Genomic DNA, 19,530 nt, shown 5'->3' on the forward strand with positions numbered 1-19,530 from the left:
ACATCCCACGCTACTGCCACTGTGTTCTTCAGTCCGCTGCCTTCAGGTGGGTGCTATTTATGCCCTATTGTGTACTGTGTACTGTGTAAGCTGCGTGAAACCTGCATGGATCTACTCCGGATAGTCCTGACACAAAGGATTGTGAAGGCTGGGTTAGTGGGGAGATCGTCCCCTGCCAAGACCCTGCGCCGCGTCTGCAAAGTGTGAAGCGGTGGTCAACTTTTTCTGGCGGGCGCGGATGCTGTTAAGACGTCTGCGGCGTTTGAACACTCGTCTCTTTCACCACGTTCCTCTGTAACTATTCAGCGTCGCCATTTGGTGTTGCGCAGACAGTCCTGCTGCACCTCATCTTGTCTCCTCATTCATACACTGCATTGCACCCAGAAAGCTTGCCCAGAATGCCTGACATGTATGCGCCTCGTCGAAATCCGCCCCTCACCGCAATTAACATGGATCATACAGTTCAGTCGATATCCTGGTGATTGGCGCTGGCCCAACTGGTTTGGGCGCTGCGAAAAGACTCAATCAGATTGTGTGTACTTCATGCGCCGACTGAGATTCAATAGCTAACCACCTTCTAGAATGGACCCTCGTGGATGATAGTCGACTCGAATGAGATTCCCGGAGGTCTTGCCTCTACCGACGTGACCAAGGAAGGATTTGTGTGTGCCATTATGCGCGGTGTCCAAGCTGGCATGGCTAACTGCAAGTCAGCTGTACGATGTCGGCGGACACGTCATCTTCTCCCACTACAAATATTTCGACGACTGCATCGACGAGGCTCTCCCGAGCGAAGACGACTGGTATACACATCAGAGAATATCCTACGTCCGCTGCAAAGGGCTATGGGTCCCATATCCCTTCCAGAACAATATCTCTATGCTGCCTAAGGAGGATCAAGTGGTTTGCATGGACGGCTTGATCGATGCTGCCATGGAGGCAAGAGTAGCGAACACGAAGCCCAAAAACTTCGACGAGTGGCTTGTGCGGAATCAAGGCGTTGGTATTTGCGACATCTTTATGAGACCTTACAATTTCAAGGTTTGGGCTGTACCAACCACGAAGGTGAGTTGACTTTGGAAATCGCCTATACCGCATTTCTGATCAACGGCGCAGATGCAAGCAGAATGGCTAGGCGAACGCGTAGCTGCTCCGAATTTGAAGGCTGTGACCAAGAATGTTATTCTAAATAAGGTCGCTGGCAACTGGGGACCCAACGCCACCTTCAGATTCCCTGCCCGGGACGGTACTGGCGGCATCTGGATCGCCGTGGCGAAGACCATTCCAGACGAGAAGAAGCGATTCGGCAAGAAGGGAACCGTGAAGGCAGTCGATGCAGACAAGCAGCAGGTGCTAATGGAGGATGGCACCACTATCCGCTACGAACGACTCGTCAGCACCATGGCCATCGACTCCTTAGCCGAAGCTATGAAGGATGAAAAACTCATCGGCCTCTCGAAGGAATTGTTCTACAGCAGCACCCACGTCATTGGTGTGGGTATCAGAGGTTCGCGGCCCGAACGGATTGGCGACAAATGCTGGCTCTACTTCCCTGAGGATGATTGCCCCTTCTACCGAGCGACCATCTTCTCCAACTACTCCCCTTACAACCAGCCACAGAAGGATGTCAAGCTCCCCACATTACAGTTGGCGAACGGATCTCGAAGACAGAGCATGCAGGCCAAAGAAGGCCCGTACTGGTCAATCATGCTGGAAGTCTCCGAATCCAGTATGAAGCCTGTCAACCAGGAGACCCTCCTCAAAGATTGTATCCAAGGTCTTGTCAATACCGAAATGCTCAAGCCCGAGGACGAAATTGTTTCAACCTACCACCGTCGCTTCGATCACGGCTATCCGACTCCGAGCTTAGAGCGTGACGGGGCCCTCAAACAGATGTTGCCTTACCTACAGGAAAAGGGTATCTGGAGCCGTGGCCGTTTTGGTTCTTGGAAGTACGAGGTCGGCAACCAGGACCACTCATTCATGCTTGGTGTCGAGGCAGTCGACCACCTCGTCAATGGTTCAGTAGAACTGACCCTCAACTACCCTGACTTTGTCAACGGTCGGCAGAATACGGAGAGACGACTGGTGGACGGAGCACAGCTGTTCGGCAAGCAGAAGACGAACGGCAGTGTGGTTGTTGGAAGACGGATGACTGGCGGGAAGACTGAGCTGGGAGGCCGGGTCGAGACCAGTGGAAAGGAGGCCCTCAATGCGAGCAGCCGGACCGCGACCGCAATGAAAGACGGAAATTCTCGAGTCCTGAATCGTCAATGGTGAAGAGATGTGGTGACAGTTCCGTCTTTGACCTTGGACATATTTCCCTTTGGTTGCCGCGTAGAGCAGGTCATTTCCACGGGGATGAAGCAGCCGACCTTCCAGGTACATAGATGCTAGACTAGATGGGAACCCGGAACAAGGGCCAAGACAGAACGACCGTCTTTCTCAGCGAAAACCAGCAAAGACTTCTGCAGTCACTACGAAAAAATTTTGCGGTCACGCCATCGAGTCACAGCCTTCAGGCTTCCTGTACCTGATGCTCGTATACACACTATGGCCTGGACCGAGCCATGCAACAGATGAAAATGCGGGGGAGGCTAGTACGAGCTGGGAAGCACCAAAAGATCGAGATGATTAGCTGAGTTATACGGAGTAATTAGACGCTAGACAATTGAGGAGGAAAGTATGAGGGGTCAGCTATCTCGAGGGGTACTGGGGGACTCGTACTTGATGCTGCATGAAGTATCTACCACAGTACCTCGTATGCCACCTTAGCCGGGGAACCCTCCCTTCTGAAACATGTGGAGCAAGCGCAAATGGCTCATCGATCCAACCTGGTCACAAACCTGTCGAGGTCCACTGCGGGTCTGATGCTTCAAGCGCTTCATCGAGGGGCCACAGTGTGAGATCCTGGAATTCGTGCTTGTTGGGACGGCACGTCTCAAACCTCATGAATCTGTTTGTGCTTTGCGGCACAGAGGCTGCCGCAAGTCTTGCCATGTCCCTGACATGTCACCTATTTACACGGTACTTCTGCCCTCCTATCGCGTGTTGTTCTGGGGAAGCCAAACCCATTCTCAAGTCGATAGAGCCGGGGATTGTTCTCGCGGCAATGTCCCTCGGGACACGCCATTTGCAAGGTCGTCAATTAGAACGGGACAACGAAGTTACCCGAGGTACTCGTACCTGCAGATTCGGAGGAACATGGGCATCGAGCAAGTTGCCGCCAAACTTTGCCAAAGCCATATCGGCACCTTTGCCTCGGCGTCTTGCTCTCTATCGAGCGTTCTTCGAGGCATTGAAAGTGCTGAGGCTTTGGCAGCTTCTTTATCACTTCCGACTGTTGGAGGAAAAAGCACAGACCAGCCTTATGAAGAAGAAATGCGAACTTTCATCTGCGATCGATCGAGCAGTGGTTGACAACGATCGCGACAACAAGCCATGCACCACGTCATCTGGTGGGAATGGTTCTTGAAGTTGAGTGGCCACATTCCGCAGTTCCTGAGCCAAGGCCCACCCACAATGCCACCAATGACGCCGGGGGCAATTCTTTCATCTGACCCCGGGGCTAACCGGATGCGATGACCCAACGGCATCAGATTTGCTTTTTGCTGCTTGTCTTCTGACTCGCAAGAGACGCGCAAATTTGTTCGTAAGGCACGGGAATCACGTACTGTATGAGAACGTGACCGTACCCCGCTGAGCCCGCATCGTGAGTATAGGGACGCAACCATTCCTACGTAAGCCTAGCTGTCTTCTCGCCCGCAGGGGCGGTGACGGGCAATAAGCCAGTGACCATGGAGCCTGAGGTTCCCAGTGTGGCAGACGTGCATCATCAAACCCGAAAGGCGTGACTCGTGATCTGTGATCGGTGAGAGCCACGTCCTTAGGGCAGGTGTGGTTCCTGCTTTTCCATGGTCGAGTTCCTGCCGCAGACCAGCGCAAAAACACTTCGCTCCCAATACAAACTCCTTTCTCGCTTGCATTCGACGGTCTGCCACTATAGAGTCAACACCTTTTGCTATCTAACCGCTGTGCATTATCTTGCCGAGTTTCCTTTCTCTTGATTTCCTTTGTATCCCTACCCCAAAAGGTACGTAGCTTCTCCAACAGACCCAGTCGTCGCGGCGCCCTTATCGTCATGGCCATCTTTGCGTTCCGCCGATTCCAATGTCCCATCCCACCTCGTCCGCTTTCTGTTGTACTGCATGTTGTTAGATCGATTGCTAACACAACCTCGTTGCACAGTCGACATCAAGCATTGGATTGCCCATCATGTCGGCCCACGTCGCTCCATCGATTCCTCCCCGGCCAGCTCGAGTCCAGCAGGCTGCTGCTTCCCAAGGCGTGGGCAAGCTCCCCGACATCCCTCCGCGTCCCATGAACAAGCGTCTTGATCGCTCCGTCTCCCCCAGCAATTTCCCACGTTCACCCCTCAATGAGCCATGGTCAGCCAATCTCACCCGTCAGAAAACCAATGAGAGAGCCACCGACGCACTGCCACGCCGGCCCAGCGTGCAAAATCTCCCTTCGATCGGCCAGGAGGGAATGGAATATGCGGATATCGCGGACCTGCAAACAGATCAGCAGCCACCCGTTTCTTCTCTGGCTGTTGATGCCGCGGCCCAGACCAGGAATATCGCCCAGGACCTGCACCTACATGCTCCCAAGCCGTCTCTCCCGAAGTCCAGTGCTACTGCACAGGTTCAGGCGGTCACGAGGACAGACTCGGGCCACGCAGCTGTTCATGGTCTAGGCAAGCCGTCAAGTCCTTCGCCGGAGGAGGGCGAGGGTCTGCGCCAGGTGCGGACGAGAAGCAGTTTCTCTCGTCCCACCTCCGCAGCCGCTGGCGAGCGCCGCTCCTCGGTCTATGGAGACGAAGAGACAGGACCTGCTGAGCTTGGCCTGCGTGTGCCTATCAACCCTTTGTTAGGAGACGTGCAGGCGCCCTCCCCTGCACCAGGTCTGAGCCCGTCTCACACAGGCACCAACGGAGACAGGAAGCGGCCTGGTCACTCCCGAGCAAGGACCAGTAGAGAAATCTTCACTCCTCCTGGCAGCTATGGCCTTCACGGTCACGGTGTTGCTCCCCAGGACAGATTCGAAAAAGATTGGTACTCTAAACACCCCGACGCTGCTCAACTCGAGGAGACACACGGTCATGGAGTATATGAAAGCATTGGAAGCGGCCGCGGCGCTTTCGCGTTGAGCAGTGACGATCTGAATAAGATTGTGCGTGCAACTGCCAGCCGTGGATCAGGATTTGGTATGTTGTACGACGCACGTAGCCACGTCGCTTGCTAACTCGGCCTCTAGGTACATCAGGCGTTGCACAGTCGTATCCCGACGAGCAGACCGGATATCTTGCGTCGGATATGTACATTGCAAGATCACAACAGAGTACTCCGAACAGCCTCGCAAAGACCGTGACCAACACCTCCCAGCCCGCGCACGAATCTCCTTTGAGGAAAGCCAGCTTCCCTGCCGATGACAGCATTCCAGCTGAGGTTCGCCGTAGTCGATTATCAATCTCGGGCAAGCCCGACGATTTGGACGCTGTCGACAGCGAGCAAGAAGGAGACACGCACATACCACCCGGTCGCCGCTACAACAAAATCATGGGAGGTGAAGAAAGCTTGAACGAGTCAGTCGAAGCTCGCCCTTTTGTTTCTCACCCAACGCAAGAAGGAGATCATATCAATGAACATGGTTACACTGTGCCGATTCTAGCAGCAGACGAAGTCGCGAAAGGTGTGGGCTTGGAAGATCTCCGACCAGCAGTCTCCCCCAGGCAAGAACGACGTGGGAGTATGGAACCTGAAAGCGGCGCCGTCACACCAGGCTCTCGACCGTCGAGCAGACCGACGAGTATGTACAACCTCCATAGCGCCTCACATTCTCTGTCTCGCTTCCTATCACACCATGAAGAGCAAGAAAGGATGCACACCCCGCTCGAAGACGTGCACGAGTATGAGCCTCTTTTCCCCGAGGACGATGACAAGAAGCCTATCAATCACGCGGAACGTTTCAAGCCGAGACCGGATGCTCTCAGACAGCGTTTCCCCAGCCAGGACATTTGGGAAGACACCCCCAGCAGCCTCTACTACTCGGCCACCGTGTCGACCCCCGATCTTCCTGCACGATCCGAGGCAGCTCCTCCTCCGTCTAAGACATTCGAGCGTCCGGAAGCGGAGTCAGCGCGCAAGGAAGAGGTGTCGGAGAAGGAGAAGGCTAAATTGATACCCAAGGAGGAGAGACTTGCCACGTCACGTTTCGCGCCGCATCTTCGGGGCGATATGCCCACGAGACCAGGCATGGTACCTAGGTTTCCCAGCCAAGATATTTGGGAAGATAGCCCGGAAAGTCACCATCTTGTTACCGTAATCACTCCCCGACCGACAGAGCCAGAAGAAGAAGAGACCTCGCCAGTGGACACAGCGAAGCCGACCGTTCCTCCACGACCAGCGAAGAGCCGATTAGGAGAAGGCGCATCGTCTGCACAGATTGCACCGAGCATACCGCCGCGACCATCCAAGGATACACGTGCTATGCCTGCGCTAGCGGCAACGTCGCCGGACACCAGCAAACCGAAAGATACTTCCCCCACCCTTAAGAAAGTCCCCAGCATTCCTGACCGCCCGAAGCCTCAAATACCTTCTCGGCCGGCAAAGAAACCTTCCTCGGATTCGCTTACGAAAACAGTTTCCGGAGAATCTGCAGGACCCATGGAGCAAGAGAAGATCTCGCCCCCTGTCGCGAAAGTCAAGCCTCAAGTTCCGGCCCGGCCGGGTGCAAGCAGTAAAATCGCGAGCCTGAGGGGCAACTTCATGAATGATCTCAACCAGAAATTGGGCCTGGGACCGCCTAAGGAGAAAGAGAAGGAACCCGAACCGGTCGCGGAAGAAGCGAAGCCTCTCGATGACGCCCGCAAGGGAAGAGCCCGAGGTCCGCAACGAAGAGCCCCGGCTAAATCGCCGGCCGCTCCGGTCAAGTTGATGGGGTTTGCGATATTTGCACCACGACCTCTGTGGACCATTGAAGAGGGAGAATTGAATGTGCCTTCAACCGACAGTGCCCCCGGCACGGATATGGAGGCCACTTCTGAGAAGGTCTTCTCTGAAAAGAAAGCAGAACAGGCTGAAAACTCGACAGCTGCTGATGCCCCACTGCCGCCCACTATTGAAACCACGGATCACGCCGAGTCGCAGGGCTCAAAGATGGAAGCCGAGCAATTGCCAATTTCTGCAGGGGACCTGGCAGATCCTGAACCGACGCTCGGGACTCCGACGCAGGAGAAATCCAATCCGCTGAGCATTGCACCAAGTCGAAATGAGTCAGGTGCACCAAGTAGAAACGAGTCGGGCGAGAAGAAGGCGATGGACGCTGCTGATGCTGACGCTGACGGCGGTGAAGGTGTTGATCTGTCTCAACGCACGACTGAAAGCAGTGGGCAGGCTTCCGGGCCGGAATTGGAGAGGGAAGAACCGGATCCCACGACTGACGCGATCCCCATTAGCAGGCAGACCACCGCCAGCTCCAAGGGTGATACTATTCCTTTGGAGAAATCCGCGTCACGAGAAGAGACCAGGGTCTTGAGGAACATGTTACCCGAGGGAGAGCCAGGGAGGGAGAGCATGGAGCAGGTGTAGAACTCAGTCCGACCGCGTATATGAAATATGGGATGTGGTGGGACGAGGGATGAGGCTAGGTTATGATTGGGCTACGGGCCTGGGGCCGGGGCAAGGAAAAGCAACAAGAAGTGTCGCATTTGCACCGTTCGTTTAGAATAGCAAGAATCCACCAACTGGTGTGCTTGAGTTTATCACATGTGTCTGCTCGTACTTGTCTAACTCTACCTCCAACTCCATACGGAGTGGGATGTCATGCTCTACACGGAGCACAGTGCTTGACAGGCACTAAAGGCTACATGGCCAGCTAACTCCCCTGCATACGCCAACAATGGTGTGCCTCTGGAACATGTTATCTTGCTCAACGCCCACCCAGTTCATCAGCACCGGCCTCCGCTTGAGCGGGTTCCAGATCGCCTACCGAGTCAGTCAGCTGGTCGGTGGTCATCAATCTCTTGTGCTTTGCCCCTCCGTACCTGTCTTACCGTGTTACTGTCCAGATGTCTACCGCGTCAGTTGAGGACCTCTGGGTGACGCCGACACGTGTGCTGGTGCCGCGACAACAGACCTGACCAGAGCAGACCACACCGCACCCCAGAGTTAGACTCGTGCAGGTGTTGAAGTGTCGAGTTGTCGAATTGTCGAACTCTCGTATCCCGAGGGTATGAGCCTCGGGCCTGGTGTTCGCTGACATTTTTTTGGATTTTGAGCCACAGTGTACTGTAGGTTATCATTCATGTGCCCTTGTCTTGGGTTGTCAGTCTACAGGATCTGGTGAGCGACGGACGAGCGTAAGTCACTAGGAGTCAAGACAAAGAAACACCGAGACACTGAGACACTGAGACATCGAGACAGGATGATTACGCCGAGATCTCTGCATCTAGGTCCTTGTGTCTAGGTAAGAGCTCCGTGTTTGAGAGGGGATATGGTTAGGTCAGGTCGCTAATTATGTCTTTGTTGCTTGTCGTGTCTTATGCTTGGGTGATTGTCTTGCCTTTGAAACGTGGGCACGTCATGGTCCATGGTTGATGGTTTATGAATCATTGGTGTATGTGAAAATAAAGTGCTTTGAGACGGTGGCTTTGGGTGCTGCTGAGATGGCCGTTGAGGATGGGGGCTCCTCTTTCTGTGTCGGTCTAGGATTTGAATCGAGGCTGAGGTTGAGAATGCGTTTGCGGCTTGGGGTCCGGAGTGGGAATGGGACTGTGTCTTGGTCGGTCTGTCCGTCATCCGTTGGCGCGGTCGGCCTTTTGGTTCGTATAAAGCGGTGGGAGCATCCTCGTTGGGAACCGGTATTGACGAGCATGTCAAGTCAAGATTCCAGATTGAAGCACCGCAACAACCACCACAGCCATAACCACAGTCAAGGCACATCCGCGAACCATCCCTTTCGACTCAGAACCACATCTCCGACGAGGAACCTACGTACTGCAACCAGATAAACGCTACAGCACAGCTTTCAGCGCAACAATGGCCCCGTCATCCAACTCCAAGTACTCAACCAGCAACATGCGATTCGCCAGACAGAATAACATTTTCCAAGTCATGCCTTCAACTAGCCCAGGCTTCGGTAACATCCTGTCCACTAGTAGCCGAGATCAGGAGATACGCGACGCTGGAGGAAGCGGGCTTACCGAGGTATTTGACAATTTCAGACCTTTCGTCGCAGGCAACGAAGCTGCTACATCACCACAGGGCCAGGAGGGCCACGATACCCGCCAGCGCTGGGGCAGCACTTGGGGAAGTACTTGTTCTGAGGGATCCAATTCGCGCGGCAACAACAAGAGTAGCAGCAGCAACAGCCCAGTCGGAAGTAACGGGCAAGGCAACAACACAGAGGCAAAGCACCGGATGGGCAACAATGGGCAGCATCACGATAAGCAAAGCAGCGATGAAGATGAGGATAGCGATGAGGAGGAGGGTGGTGTTGAGGAGGAGGGTAGTGATGAGGAGGAGGGTAGTGATGAGGAGGAGGGTAGTGATGAGGAGGAGGGTAGTGATGAGGAGGAGGGTAGTGATGAGGAGGAGGGTAGTGATGAGGAGGAGGGTAGTGATGAGGAGGAGGGTAGTGATGAGGAGGAGGGTAGTGATGAGGAGGAGAGTAGTGATGAGGAGGAGGGTAGTGATGAGGAGAAGAGTAGTGACGAGGAGGAGAGCGGCGATGAGGAGGAAGGTGGCGATGAGGAGGAAGGTGGCGATGAGGAGGAGGGTGGCGATGAGGAGGAAGATGGCGGTAAGGAGGAGGTTAGCGAGGACTGGTTATGGGAACAAGCAGCCGAGGCAGCTGCTGGGGCGTCGTGGTGGGAGAGGAAGTGATCGAGTGGTCCAGAACTGGGCGTGCAGATTTGAGATTGCAATGCGGCTGGTACGAGAGCTGGTGTAGCGGTGGGGACGGGTCCATGGTTAGAGGGAGAGTGACGGGGCATAGTCGTAGCTTACTCCTTGCGGCTTTCTCTGAACGGAAGGGTCCTGGCTCTCTGAGATAGCCGCGTCATCTGAATTGAGGTCGGCTGGGACGACGGTACTAGGACGGAAGTAAGGTCTGCGGCGAGCATCATAGCCTCGATCATATGAGACCTTGGCTCTGGGCATATGCCGGGGCTGGAGTAGAACGTTCGTGACAGAAAATATGGTAATTGCGGTGCTCTGATACATAAGCACATAAGTAGGCACCGGGAATGGAAGTTTGATACTTGGCGATGAGCTGTTATCTTCAGAGAAGGCCATTCGATGTATATTTCTCCAGCCTCTACCTCCGTAAGTGTCGAGTGCTCGGTGCTGGATTTGATCATTGCGGACCTTCAAGGTCAGGATTCGGCCTCCCCTTCCCCACGCGCTGCTTGGTGTTCCCTCAATTGTAGCCCTTAGGCATCACCTCGGACGAAGAACGAGGTGTGAGCCGAGTTTTGGGCGACAAGGACTATGGCGGAGAGTAGTGTCTCTTCGTGATTCCGCCTCGGAGCAGGCCCTTTCATTCCGCGTACTGTGTATGGTTATCGCATACCTGCCGGATGGACGATAACGCTCATACGCCGATCGTGCTTGTTCATAGACCTGTGCTCTGTGAATCACGAAATCTCGTCCTACTGGCGTGAAACGGTTTGATTTAGCCTCTTGCAGCACAGACCTCCAGAATCAAAATGTTTCTCCAGGAGTTGGGGTAAATCAGGGGTTTGTAGAAGCGAGATATGCGTAACGCTCTTCGTGTAAGCCGCGTGTTCGCGCGCGATAACGTCGAGAGGCATGCGTCTACTCTCTCAATGTTAGTACTCCGTAGCTGAGCAGGTGATGTGCTCGTAGTCGGTGCTATTGACAGCGAAGCGCGAGGCTGTGAATTTGCGGCAGGAAGGTTTGCCGTGCCGCTAGCGCGTAACATCAGCCTTGCGCACCTCATGCTGTTGAATCCGGAACTGCCTCGGTCACTTGTGCTCAACCCCAGTTGAGCCTACGTACGCAGGGGAGATATGTCGTCTTGTGCTGTCGACGAACAAGCACTCCATCACGATGACCCCTTCGGACCCTGACATCTCCGCTAAACTCTCCGCCCCCCCAAAGAAATCAATCTTCGAACGACAAAAGGCCGAAGCCGAAGCCAAGAAAGCGCGAGAGAAAGCAGAGACTGCAGCTGCCCTCGAAGACTTTGTCAAGAGCTTTGATGATGACGGGGATCAGCAGTCGAGCCTCCCTCCCAGGGCGGGAAGAGGTGCCTTTGGCTCTGGCAGCGGTAGTGGTGGAGGTGGCTTCGGGCCTTCAGGATCAGGGAAAAGACATTTCACAAGTTCAGGCTTGAAAAGTGGACCGGGAAGCCTGGGGCCGAGTCCGTCTGTGCCACGCAGCGGGCCCGGAAGCCTGGGACATGCGCCTGGCTATGGAAAGAAGAGGCAGTTCGACGAATACACTGGCCGACAAGATCGAGACCGAGATCGCGAGCGAGACCGACGGGACAGGATATTCTCTTATGGAGATGGGAGAGATGATAGCACCAGAAGAGCGATAGGCGGTTTCAGCCGAGAAGAAGATGAAGACATAAAAGATGCAGAGGACAAGGCTGCCGCAAAACCGACGTTGCATCTCTCATCTCTCCCTCCGGGGACGTCGCCCGCTATCATCAAAGGCTTATTTGCTCCCTCGCCATTGACGGTCGAAAACGTGCGCATCTTGCCGCCTCCGCCCACCTCAGGCATGGAACGCAAGTCTGTCTCGGCTATCGTCACACTCGCAGCTGAGACGCCAGCCACCGACATTGATACCATGGTGTCACACTTGCAGAACAAGTATCTTGGCTTTGGCTTCAATCTGTCAATCTCTCGCCATTTGTCCTCCACAGCCTTGACGGGCCCAGGTTCACTAAGCAACAACACCCCTTCGTTCAATCTCCAAAACCTGCCCTTTGGCGCAAAACCCATCTCTCAACATAGCTCCCTCTCACGCGCTCCCCCACCAGGCCAGGGACAGGGACGCTTCGCTCCGCCTGTATCGTATACGTCCTCGACGCCATACGGCCCACGCTCTGCAGCGAACAATTTGCCTCCCACACAAGTCAATGTACAAATCCCATCTGACCTCAAAGAATTGCGCCTGATCCACAAAACCATCGAGACTCTTCTAACGTATGGTCCGGAATTTGAAGCGCTCCTGATGTCTAGACCAGAGATCCAGCGCAACGAACAGTGGTCCTGGCTGTGGGACTCTAGATCCGTAGGCGGAGTCTACTATCGTTGGCGACTGTGGGAGATTTTAACGGGTGCAAAATCACGTCGAAAGAATCAGCAATTCTCAACGTACGGGTCGCGAAAACCACTTGGGGATGTCCTTTTCGAAGGCCAGAGTACGTGGGCGCCACCGAAGGAGAATCTCAAATTCGAATACACTACTCAAATTGAAGAGTTCATCTCCGACGAAGATTACAATTCATCGGACGAGGAAGATGTCGACGATGACAGAGGCGGGGGTCTGGCTGGACGATACCGCGATCATCAGAGAGTAGGCGACGACGACGTTGCCGGCGCACCGGCGGATAACGATGGTCAAGGTTATCTGAATCCGCTGGCCAAGACGAAACTCATACACCTATTATCTCGTTTGCCGGAGACGAACGCCAAGCTACGCAAGGGTGATGTTGCCCGTGTAACGGGTTTTGCCATCGAACATGCCGGAGCTGGAGCGGATGAGGTGGCGGAGCTGATCACGGAAAATGTGGTCAGACCATTCCGCTCCAGCGTCAAGCGACCAAAGGGAGATGAACCCTTCCAATCCGAAGGCTCAGATGGCGATGAGCACGAGAACGGAACTCCGAGACCACAACCGGGCACCGAAGATGATAATGAAGGGTCGACCGAGAAGAAGGATACAACGACGGATACTACTCCCTCCTCTCTAGTTGCCCTCTACATCATCTCTGACTTGCTCTCTGCCTCCTCCACCAGCGGCGTTCGCCATGCGTGGCGATATCGCTCTCTCATCCAGCACCATCTGCTCCGGCAAAAGACGTTCGAAGTCCTCGGGCAACTCCCTAAAAAGTACCAATGGGGCAAGCTGAGAGCGGAAAAATGGCGACGACAAGTCCAAGTTGTGCTTGGCCTATGGGAGGGGTGGAGCGTCTTCGAGGAAGCGAAGATGAGGGAGATTGAAAACAGTTTCCTGAATCCGCCGCTGACCAAAGAAGAGGAGCAGAAAAGGGCCGAGATTGAGGCAGAGGAGAAGAGAGACAAAGAAAAGTCTATTAATCGCTGGCGGAGTCTCGGTGATACGAAGGACGACAGTGCTCAGGCCACGCTTACCGGTGCCGACGTACGGGATAGTGACGTGGAAATGAACATGGACGGTGTGCCTATGGCTGAAGACGACGATGACAGAGAAACGGTCATGACTGATGAGAATATCGACGGCGTTCCAATGGCTGATAGCAGTGATGAAGAAGCCGAGCCGGTGCCACCTCCACCACCGCCTCCTGCAGAGGAGAGCGAGCCTCATGCAAAGTCAAAGGAGGCGGAGCCAGCACCAAACATAGCTGCAGACCAGGAAGCTGCCGCAAACTCTGTGCATGCGCCGCTCATGTCTCAGGGTCGGCGGGTTCGGCCAAAGGCTGTGGACTTTGACGATATGTTTGAATAGGAATAGGAATCAGACAGGGAGGCGAGTCGCTAGAGTCTGAATGGTCCTCTCATGATTGACCTTGGTATGGTTGGTGGTATAATATGCCTGGTCCTGCCTCAAATCTATGTCTACGGCTATTCCTGCCACTTCCAATTGTTGTGGATTGATTCCCTTTACCACCAGAAGTCATGGGTCCTTTACGCATTATGTTCGTCCGCGCACGACTCTGTTTGGGTTTGCGCCGCTGGTCGCCTTCCTCGACTCGACTCTTGGACTCTCGGGGATGTCACTGCTCAAAGTTCCCATGGGCCTCCCCATTCTTAACACATTGCCTGACGTCTCGCTGAACACGAGGGGTCATTGTCAAAGCAGATCCAGCAGAATTCCGGGCCCAGTACATGATTGCTAGGTAGGATCCCAGTTAATCCACCTCCCCGAAAAACGCCTGCTAATATTCACCATTGCCATCTTTTTGGCTGCTTCCCTATGTACATCACTCCTGTTCGCGCTTTGTGCCGACTATCATCAACTCAATGTTCTCACCCTCCCACTTTCCGAATTTCCTGGCTGGCAGTTTCTGCTCGAACATCAAGTCAAGCTGGAGCGGCGTACGTCCGAGCATCTCCGGAATGAGATACCAGACCGCAACAAGGGTGAGCAGGCACAGTCCTGTCCAGACGAACCCGATTTTCGACCGCAGATTGCCCGAGTCGGCATTGTAAATGTAGGGAGTCACGGTGCTGAAGACGAAATTCGCCAGGCCACCTGTCGCCCATCCTACACCTTGACTCCTGGCACGAAGCCGGAGAGAGGATGCTTCGCCCCCGATAACATAAGATGCTGGCCAGATGCCCAGGGCAATGGTGAAGGTGACGACATTCAGAGTCACTCCGACGTACCTGGGGAGAATTAGCTTTCGCGAGAATGGGATGGGTTTGGGAGATGTTGGTTGATTTACCATGGCGAAACGCTCGAGTCGAAGCATCCAGCGATGCCCACTGCAGGACAGGGTCAATATACACTCGGTACAGATAGATCTAGGGAAATGGCAAAAGTGACTTACTACCCAACCACATGAGAACCACGGGCGCCAATGTTACGAGGGAGAGTCTCCTCCTCCCGATGAACGTGAGCAGCCACATACTGATGAGGGTCCCAAGAAGACCACCCACGATTCCGGCGATGAGAAATATCAAGCTGTCGTCGGAGTCCATGCCGGCGATCTGCAGGAAGTAAGGGCCGTCGCCCAGGATCGGCAGTCCGATGAGTTGTGGCATGACGGCCGCGAACATCACAAGAATGGTACGACGTCTGTCAACGCCTTTGAAACAGTCCATGTACGTGGTCTCATCGGAGCTAGCGGACTCTTGCTCATGCAGGATGAGCGCTTGAAGCTCTTCAATGCGGCCTTGTGTGTCCTCGTTGGCTCGGTCGAGACGCTTCTGTGCCTTGAAAGCGGCTTCGAGTTTCCCCTTGCGGACGAGGTAGACAGGACTCTCTGGCAAGAGGAGAGCGACGATCAGCGGAACTGCTGAGAATGGCCATTGGGAAATGATGCACATCCGATATGACGTCGGCCCTTCCGTGTCTTCGGCGGCGAAGACAATTACTGCAGAGATGAGCTGGCCCAACAAAAAGAACACAGGGAAGAAGGCGATGACCGGTCCTCGCAGGGTCGACGGCAAGAGCTCAGACATGTAGGTCTGCGTCGCAGTCACGACCACGCCGATGGCCAAGCCCATCAGCACCTTGCCCAGCAGGAATATGCCCTGAGGACTCCCGCTGTACTGCGAAGCCCAGACGACTGCTACTCCCACTGTTGAAGAGATAGTCCCCAATCCGAGAGAGAGACGACGGCCAAAGTGATCAAGCAGGAAACCGCCGGCGAGGGCTCCCAGCACCATCCCGATGGGGCTCCCAGCATTCCAAGCACTCATCCATCTGGACTCTATGATCCACTCGTCCTCGTAGAGCACGCCATAGTCATGTCTGGGCAACACGATGTCAGTGCAAGTGCGAAATCTGGGACGCCGATAAACGCACTGGAATTCTGGTAGAGAAGCAAGGTTCCCGACCATCGCCATGTCATAGCCCCATAGCAATATCGCGGTCGTCAAGGCAAGGCAGTATCCCGCCACCTTGGGCCATTTCCGAATGGCTTGCCAGAGTGATAACTTTGCTTGAGCGGGAATCCCGTTCGGTGGAGCGTCTTCGACGTGCATGACTGGGCCTTTGTCTGTGTCGCTTGCTTCCATCGGACAGCCTCGAAAATGTCCCGGACCGGAAAAGGCGGCACCTCACTGTTGACAGAGGACGACAACACAGGACCGGCCGTTGCCTTCTGGTTATCAGAGAGTGTTGGGTTGATGGACGCGCAATCTCTCGAGGCGCACGGGTCCACACAACAATTGAGGTTTCTGAGGTAGAGAGAAGACAGAGTTCAGCCAAAATCCGGGGTAAGGTTTACTCCATCCCTTGTAGCAAAAGAGCTTGCTGCGCCTTCGCAACTCCGAGCGAAATCGCAGTTGGCCTGACCTTTGCCCCCCTCTTCATGGCTCAGAAGGCCAGACTTGGCACCAAAAGCCAAGCAGAGATTGCGAGTCGCTGAATCGATCTGACGCGTCGAGCCTTCCACCGTGGATGAATAACGTGAGAGTCGGCGGGTTGCAGAAACTCTTCATAGAGGATACCCCACATTCTGGAAGCCCGGGATCGACGGGGTGGCTACTGTAAGAGGAGCCTAGCACCCACCTGGGAAGCCTAATTTCGCACCCCTAGAGCTAAAGCTGGAGGGCAAGCTTCCCAACAGCCGAGGCTTGACGGAGCCTATGAACCAGCTAGGCACGCCTAGCACCATTGGCTTGGGGCTGGTGACAAAGCCGCGCCCACACGCCTTGCTCGGTTCTCAAGACATGAGATATTTCAAGGATATTGGATGAGGTCCACCAATCCGCTAACGAAGTTCCCGCCTTCAAAAGCCCAGGGCATACCTCATACGGAGTACAGACGTGTGCACTGTGGAACTGTCAGCAACGAGGCTGCATAGATTAAGGGGCTGCTTAGGCGGAACCCCCTAGGCGGCGAGGCGGTGCATCACAACATACTGTACCCTACATATCTCGCCCCAGCAAGGCAAGGCCAAATTTGCCAAGGGCGGGGCTATTATTGGAAACACAAAAGTTCAAGCTTGACGTACGGAACTCATCGACTTTGCAGTCTGCTCATGTCTGTACGCCGTACGATAAGCATAAGCACGCGTCTCATGAATTATGCTGCCTGGTGCAAGAAGTTGAAAACCACATATCGAGCCAGCAAGGAATGGCGCGCACGAGAGGATGTCTGCGTAGTTGCAGCATTGCCAGCAATAGCATTCTGAAACACGCAGCTCGCAATCAACATGGCCGATATATCTGAGGGGGTCGCTAGGCCCAAGGGACGCGTCAAGTCTTGTACATCATGTCGCCAGGTAAAAGTATGTATGAGTCCTGTCCTCTGGCCCGACTTTCCCGCTGATGCGTGGTCGCAGCTGCGATGCGATGCCGTGACCAAATTTCCGGCTGCTTGCTCAAGATGCAAAGCACATGGACTGGACTGCAGGATCGACTCGAACTTCAAACGCGTCAGCGTCAGAGGGTATGATGCTCCCCACCATGGGAGGAGAGAAGGCATGAACGTTCTGGCTAACGCGTCACCGTGTTCTTTCCCAGGCGACTGGAGGAAATGTCGCGGAAGGTCAACAGTCTTCAAAGTAACCTTTCGCATCAGACGCCGGAGTCTCTGTGCGCTCCTTCTTCGGTAATTCCTCTCGGACCGGGAAGCACCACCTCGGCCACATCCTTCTCAGGTGAGGATTGGCTGGTGCTGTCCGACTTCGATGTGAACCAGAACAGAAGCTGGTCTCTGGGAGACGTCGTGCTGGGTTACCAGAATGTTTCCGAGCTGTTGCACTTGTAAGTCGATCGTGAAAAGCTATCTTTACGGATGACGCTGAAGGGAGTGAGCAGCTATGCACTTCACTACTACGACCATCTGCCGATATTGGACAAGGTGACATCGATTTCAGCATTGCATGACCCCAATCACCTCCTCTTTTGGACCGTTTTGCGGGTCGCATGCTATCGACACCCAAGATTCAGCCACGTCTTCGAACTGAGCTGGCAGCCTTATCGGCTCCTTCTTATGAGCCATCTCGTTGCCATCATCCATGACTTTAGAACAATCCAGGCGATCGTCATCCTTTGTCACTGGCCGAATTCTGGACCAAGACAAAGCCAGGACCCAAGCTGGCAATATTGCGGCATTGCATTGAACGCGGCGATGCAGATGGGTATGGACCAGCCACACCCCGAAAAGATCTCCCCTGGGTTTCATGGCCGATCTAACGTCCATCAAATGAGTGTCTATTCACGGCACATGACCTGGCTGGCGTGCTTTCATATCAGCACAAGGTATGCTCCGCGTCCAAGCTTCCACCAAGTAGGCTGACTTTCCCCAGTCTCAGCGTATGGCTCGGTGTTCCACCCCATCTCTCGTCGCCTGCCCAACTGAACGCTATTTCATCCACGGCCAAGGAACCCGACGTGCCGCAGCAGCTCATGGTGCAAATCGAAATTCAACGCCAAGTCGTTCAGTACTCGACGTCTCTTGCCGGCGACGTCGACGCAGGTACCGCCTCCACTCTTCTCAATCTCTTCAATAACGAGCTAGACAACCTGTACAATGCGTTTCGAGAGATATGGTCTTCGAGGCTCGAGATTCAATTGCTGGGCGCCAAACTGTATCTCTTCTCCTTGTGTCTCACGGTGGTGACGAGACGGCCGGGTAGGATGGCCGAGCATTACGTTCCTGACCCATCGAGATTGCCGGTCCAACTTGGCCTTCCCACAGCGGTCTCTTTGATCCACAACATCTCCAAGCTGAACAGAGAATCGTCATTGGAGCCACGTCAGTCTGCATCAGGAGTAATACACTATCCGAAATTCTATTTCCGCTTGGTAGTGTTCGCCGTGGGGTTCCTGATGAAGTTCCTCAGCACGAACCCAAACGCTTCGCAAGAGGATAGAGAGCTTGCCATCTCGCACATTATGACGGCGCATCAGTTCTTCTCGAGCTTTCCGACTGGGGAAGACTTTGCTCGAGTTGCCCAAGCAATTGAAGTGCTGGCGAAAAACCTCCGGTCGGACAAGCAAGACGACTCTGATCCGATAAGAACCCGATCTGGGGCGTCTTTGTTGTATGACATTTTCCAAAAGTTTAGAGGGCAGACAGATCGTGTCGGAGGAGACGACAATACCACCATTACTGGGGCACCGATCGAGCCTTGGAAACAAATTGACGATGCTTCGAGGACGACATCGCTAGGCACCATGAACCCTGGCACGTCCACGTGGGCTTCAGCTGGGACCTACGGCGAGCTGTCAAGTTTTCAACCAGGCTTGGAGGAGAGTCTCGATAATCTCCAATGGATGTCGGATGACATGCTCTCGGAAATGTTCAGGATGTGAAGGTGATATGGCACCTCGGATATATACGCCCTCTGGCTGTGTGTGAGAAACATGTTCTCGGGCACAGTCGAGAGGTATCTATGAGTTTTACAGCGTGCCAATTCAACATCATTCCAGCCAAGCGTATGCCATGGTGTCGAAGCAAAGCCTGGGTGCAGTATCTGATATGACATTATTTCGCCCTGCACCGTTCGATAAATCCAGGCGGATCCAGACCAAGTCGTCGCGCCAAGGTCGTAGAATAAAACGGATTCCGAGTCGGAGTGATCGCTTTGCTGGACTTTCGCCTTTCCACAATAAAT

At 54.3% G+C, this 19,530-nt stretch overlaps 6 protein-coding genes across 6 annotated transcripts; 5 read left to right on the plus strand and 1 right to left on the minus strand.

Moving 5' to 3' along the window:
- Nucleotides 1–398: 398 nt before the first annotated feature.
- Nucleotides 399–2,280, plus strand: A1O7_07258 (uncharacterized protein; the record flags this gene model as incomplete). Its single annotated transcript, XM_007761258.1, has 5 exons — nucleotides 399–409; nucleotides 463–532; nucleotides 582–662; nucleotides 715–1,065; nucleotides 1,117–2,280. The coding sequence occupies 5 exons, from the start codon at nucleotides 399–401 to the stop codon at nucleotides 2,278–2,280; spliced, it is 1,677 nt and encodes a 558-aa protein (XP_007759448.1).
- Nucleotides 2,281–4,275: 1,995 nt separating this feature from the next.
- On the plus strand, nucleotides 4,276–7,649 carry A1O7_07259 (uncharacterized protein; the record flags this gene model as incomplete). The annotated part of the gene is made up of 2 exons (XM_007761259.1): nucleotides 4,276–5,266; nucleotides 5,317–7,649. 2 exons carry the CDS (start codon nucleotides 4,276–4,278, stop codon nucleotides 7,647–7,649), a joined length of 3,324 nt encoding a protein of 1,107 aa, XP_007759449.1.
- A 1,449-nt stretch (nucleotides 7,650–9,098) lies between these two features.
- Nucleotides 9,099–9,944, plus strand: A1O7_07260 (uncharacterized protein; the record flags this gene model as incomplete). Its single annotated transcript, XM_007761260.1, has 1 exon — nucleotides 9,099–9,944. The coding sequence occupies one exon, from the start codon at nucleotides 9,099–9,101 to the stop codon at nucleotides 9,942–9,944; it is 846 nt and encodes a 281-aa protein (XP_007759450.1).
- A 1,188-nt stretch (nucleotides 9,945–11,132) lies between these two features.
- Nucleotides 11,133–13,742, plus strand: A1O7_07261 (uncharacterized protein; the record flags this gene model as incomplete). The annotated part of the gene is made up of 1 exon (XM_007761261.1): nucleotides 11,133–13,742. The coding sequence occupies one exon, from the start codon at nucleotides 11,133–11,135 to the stop codon at nucleotides 13,740–13,742; it is 2,610 nt and encodes an 869-aa protein (XP_007759451.1).
- A 475-nt stretch (nucleotides 13,743–14,217) lies between these two features.
- On the minus strand, nucleotides 14,218–15,946 carry A1O7_07262 (uncharacterized protein; the record flags this gene model as incomplete). The annotated part of the gene is made up of 4 exons (XM_007761262.1): nucleotides 14,218–14,623; nucleotides 14,683–14,722; nucleotides 14,788–15,713; nucleotides 15,768–15,946. The coding sequence occupies 4 exons, from the start codon at nucleotides 15,944–15,946 to the stop codon at nucleotides 14,218–14,220; spliced, it is 1,551 nt and encodes a 516-aa protein (XP_007759452.1).
- Nucleotides 15,947–17,444: 1,498 nt separating this feature from the next.
- Nucleotides 17,445–19,228, plus strand: A1O7_07263 (uncharacterized protein; the record flags this gene model as incomplete). Its single annotated transcript, XM_007761263.1, has 3 exons — nucleotides 17,445–17,674; nucleotides 17,729–18,172; nucleotides 18,220–19,228. 3 exons carry the CDS (start codon nucleotides 17,445–17,447, stop codon nucleotides 19,226–19,228), a joined length of 1,683 nt encoding a protein of 560 aa, XP_007759453.1.
- Between the last annotated feature and the right edge of the window lie 302 nt (nucleotides 19,229–19,530).

Source organism: Cladophialophora yegresii, assembly GCF_000585515.1.
Source record: "Cladophialophora yegresii CBS 114405 chromosome Unknown aczIN-supercont1.5, whole genome shotgun sequence".
NCBI classification, from domain to species: Eukaryota; Fungi; Ascomycota; class Eurotiomycetes; order Chaetothyriales; family Herpotrichiellaceae; genus Cladophialophora; species Cladophialophora yegresii.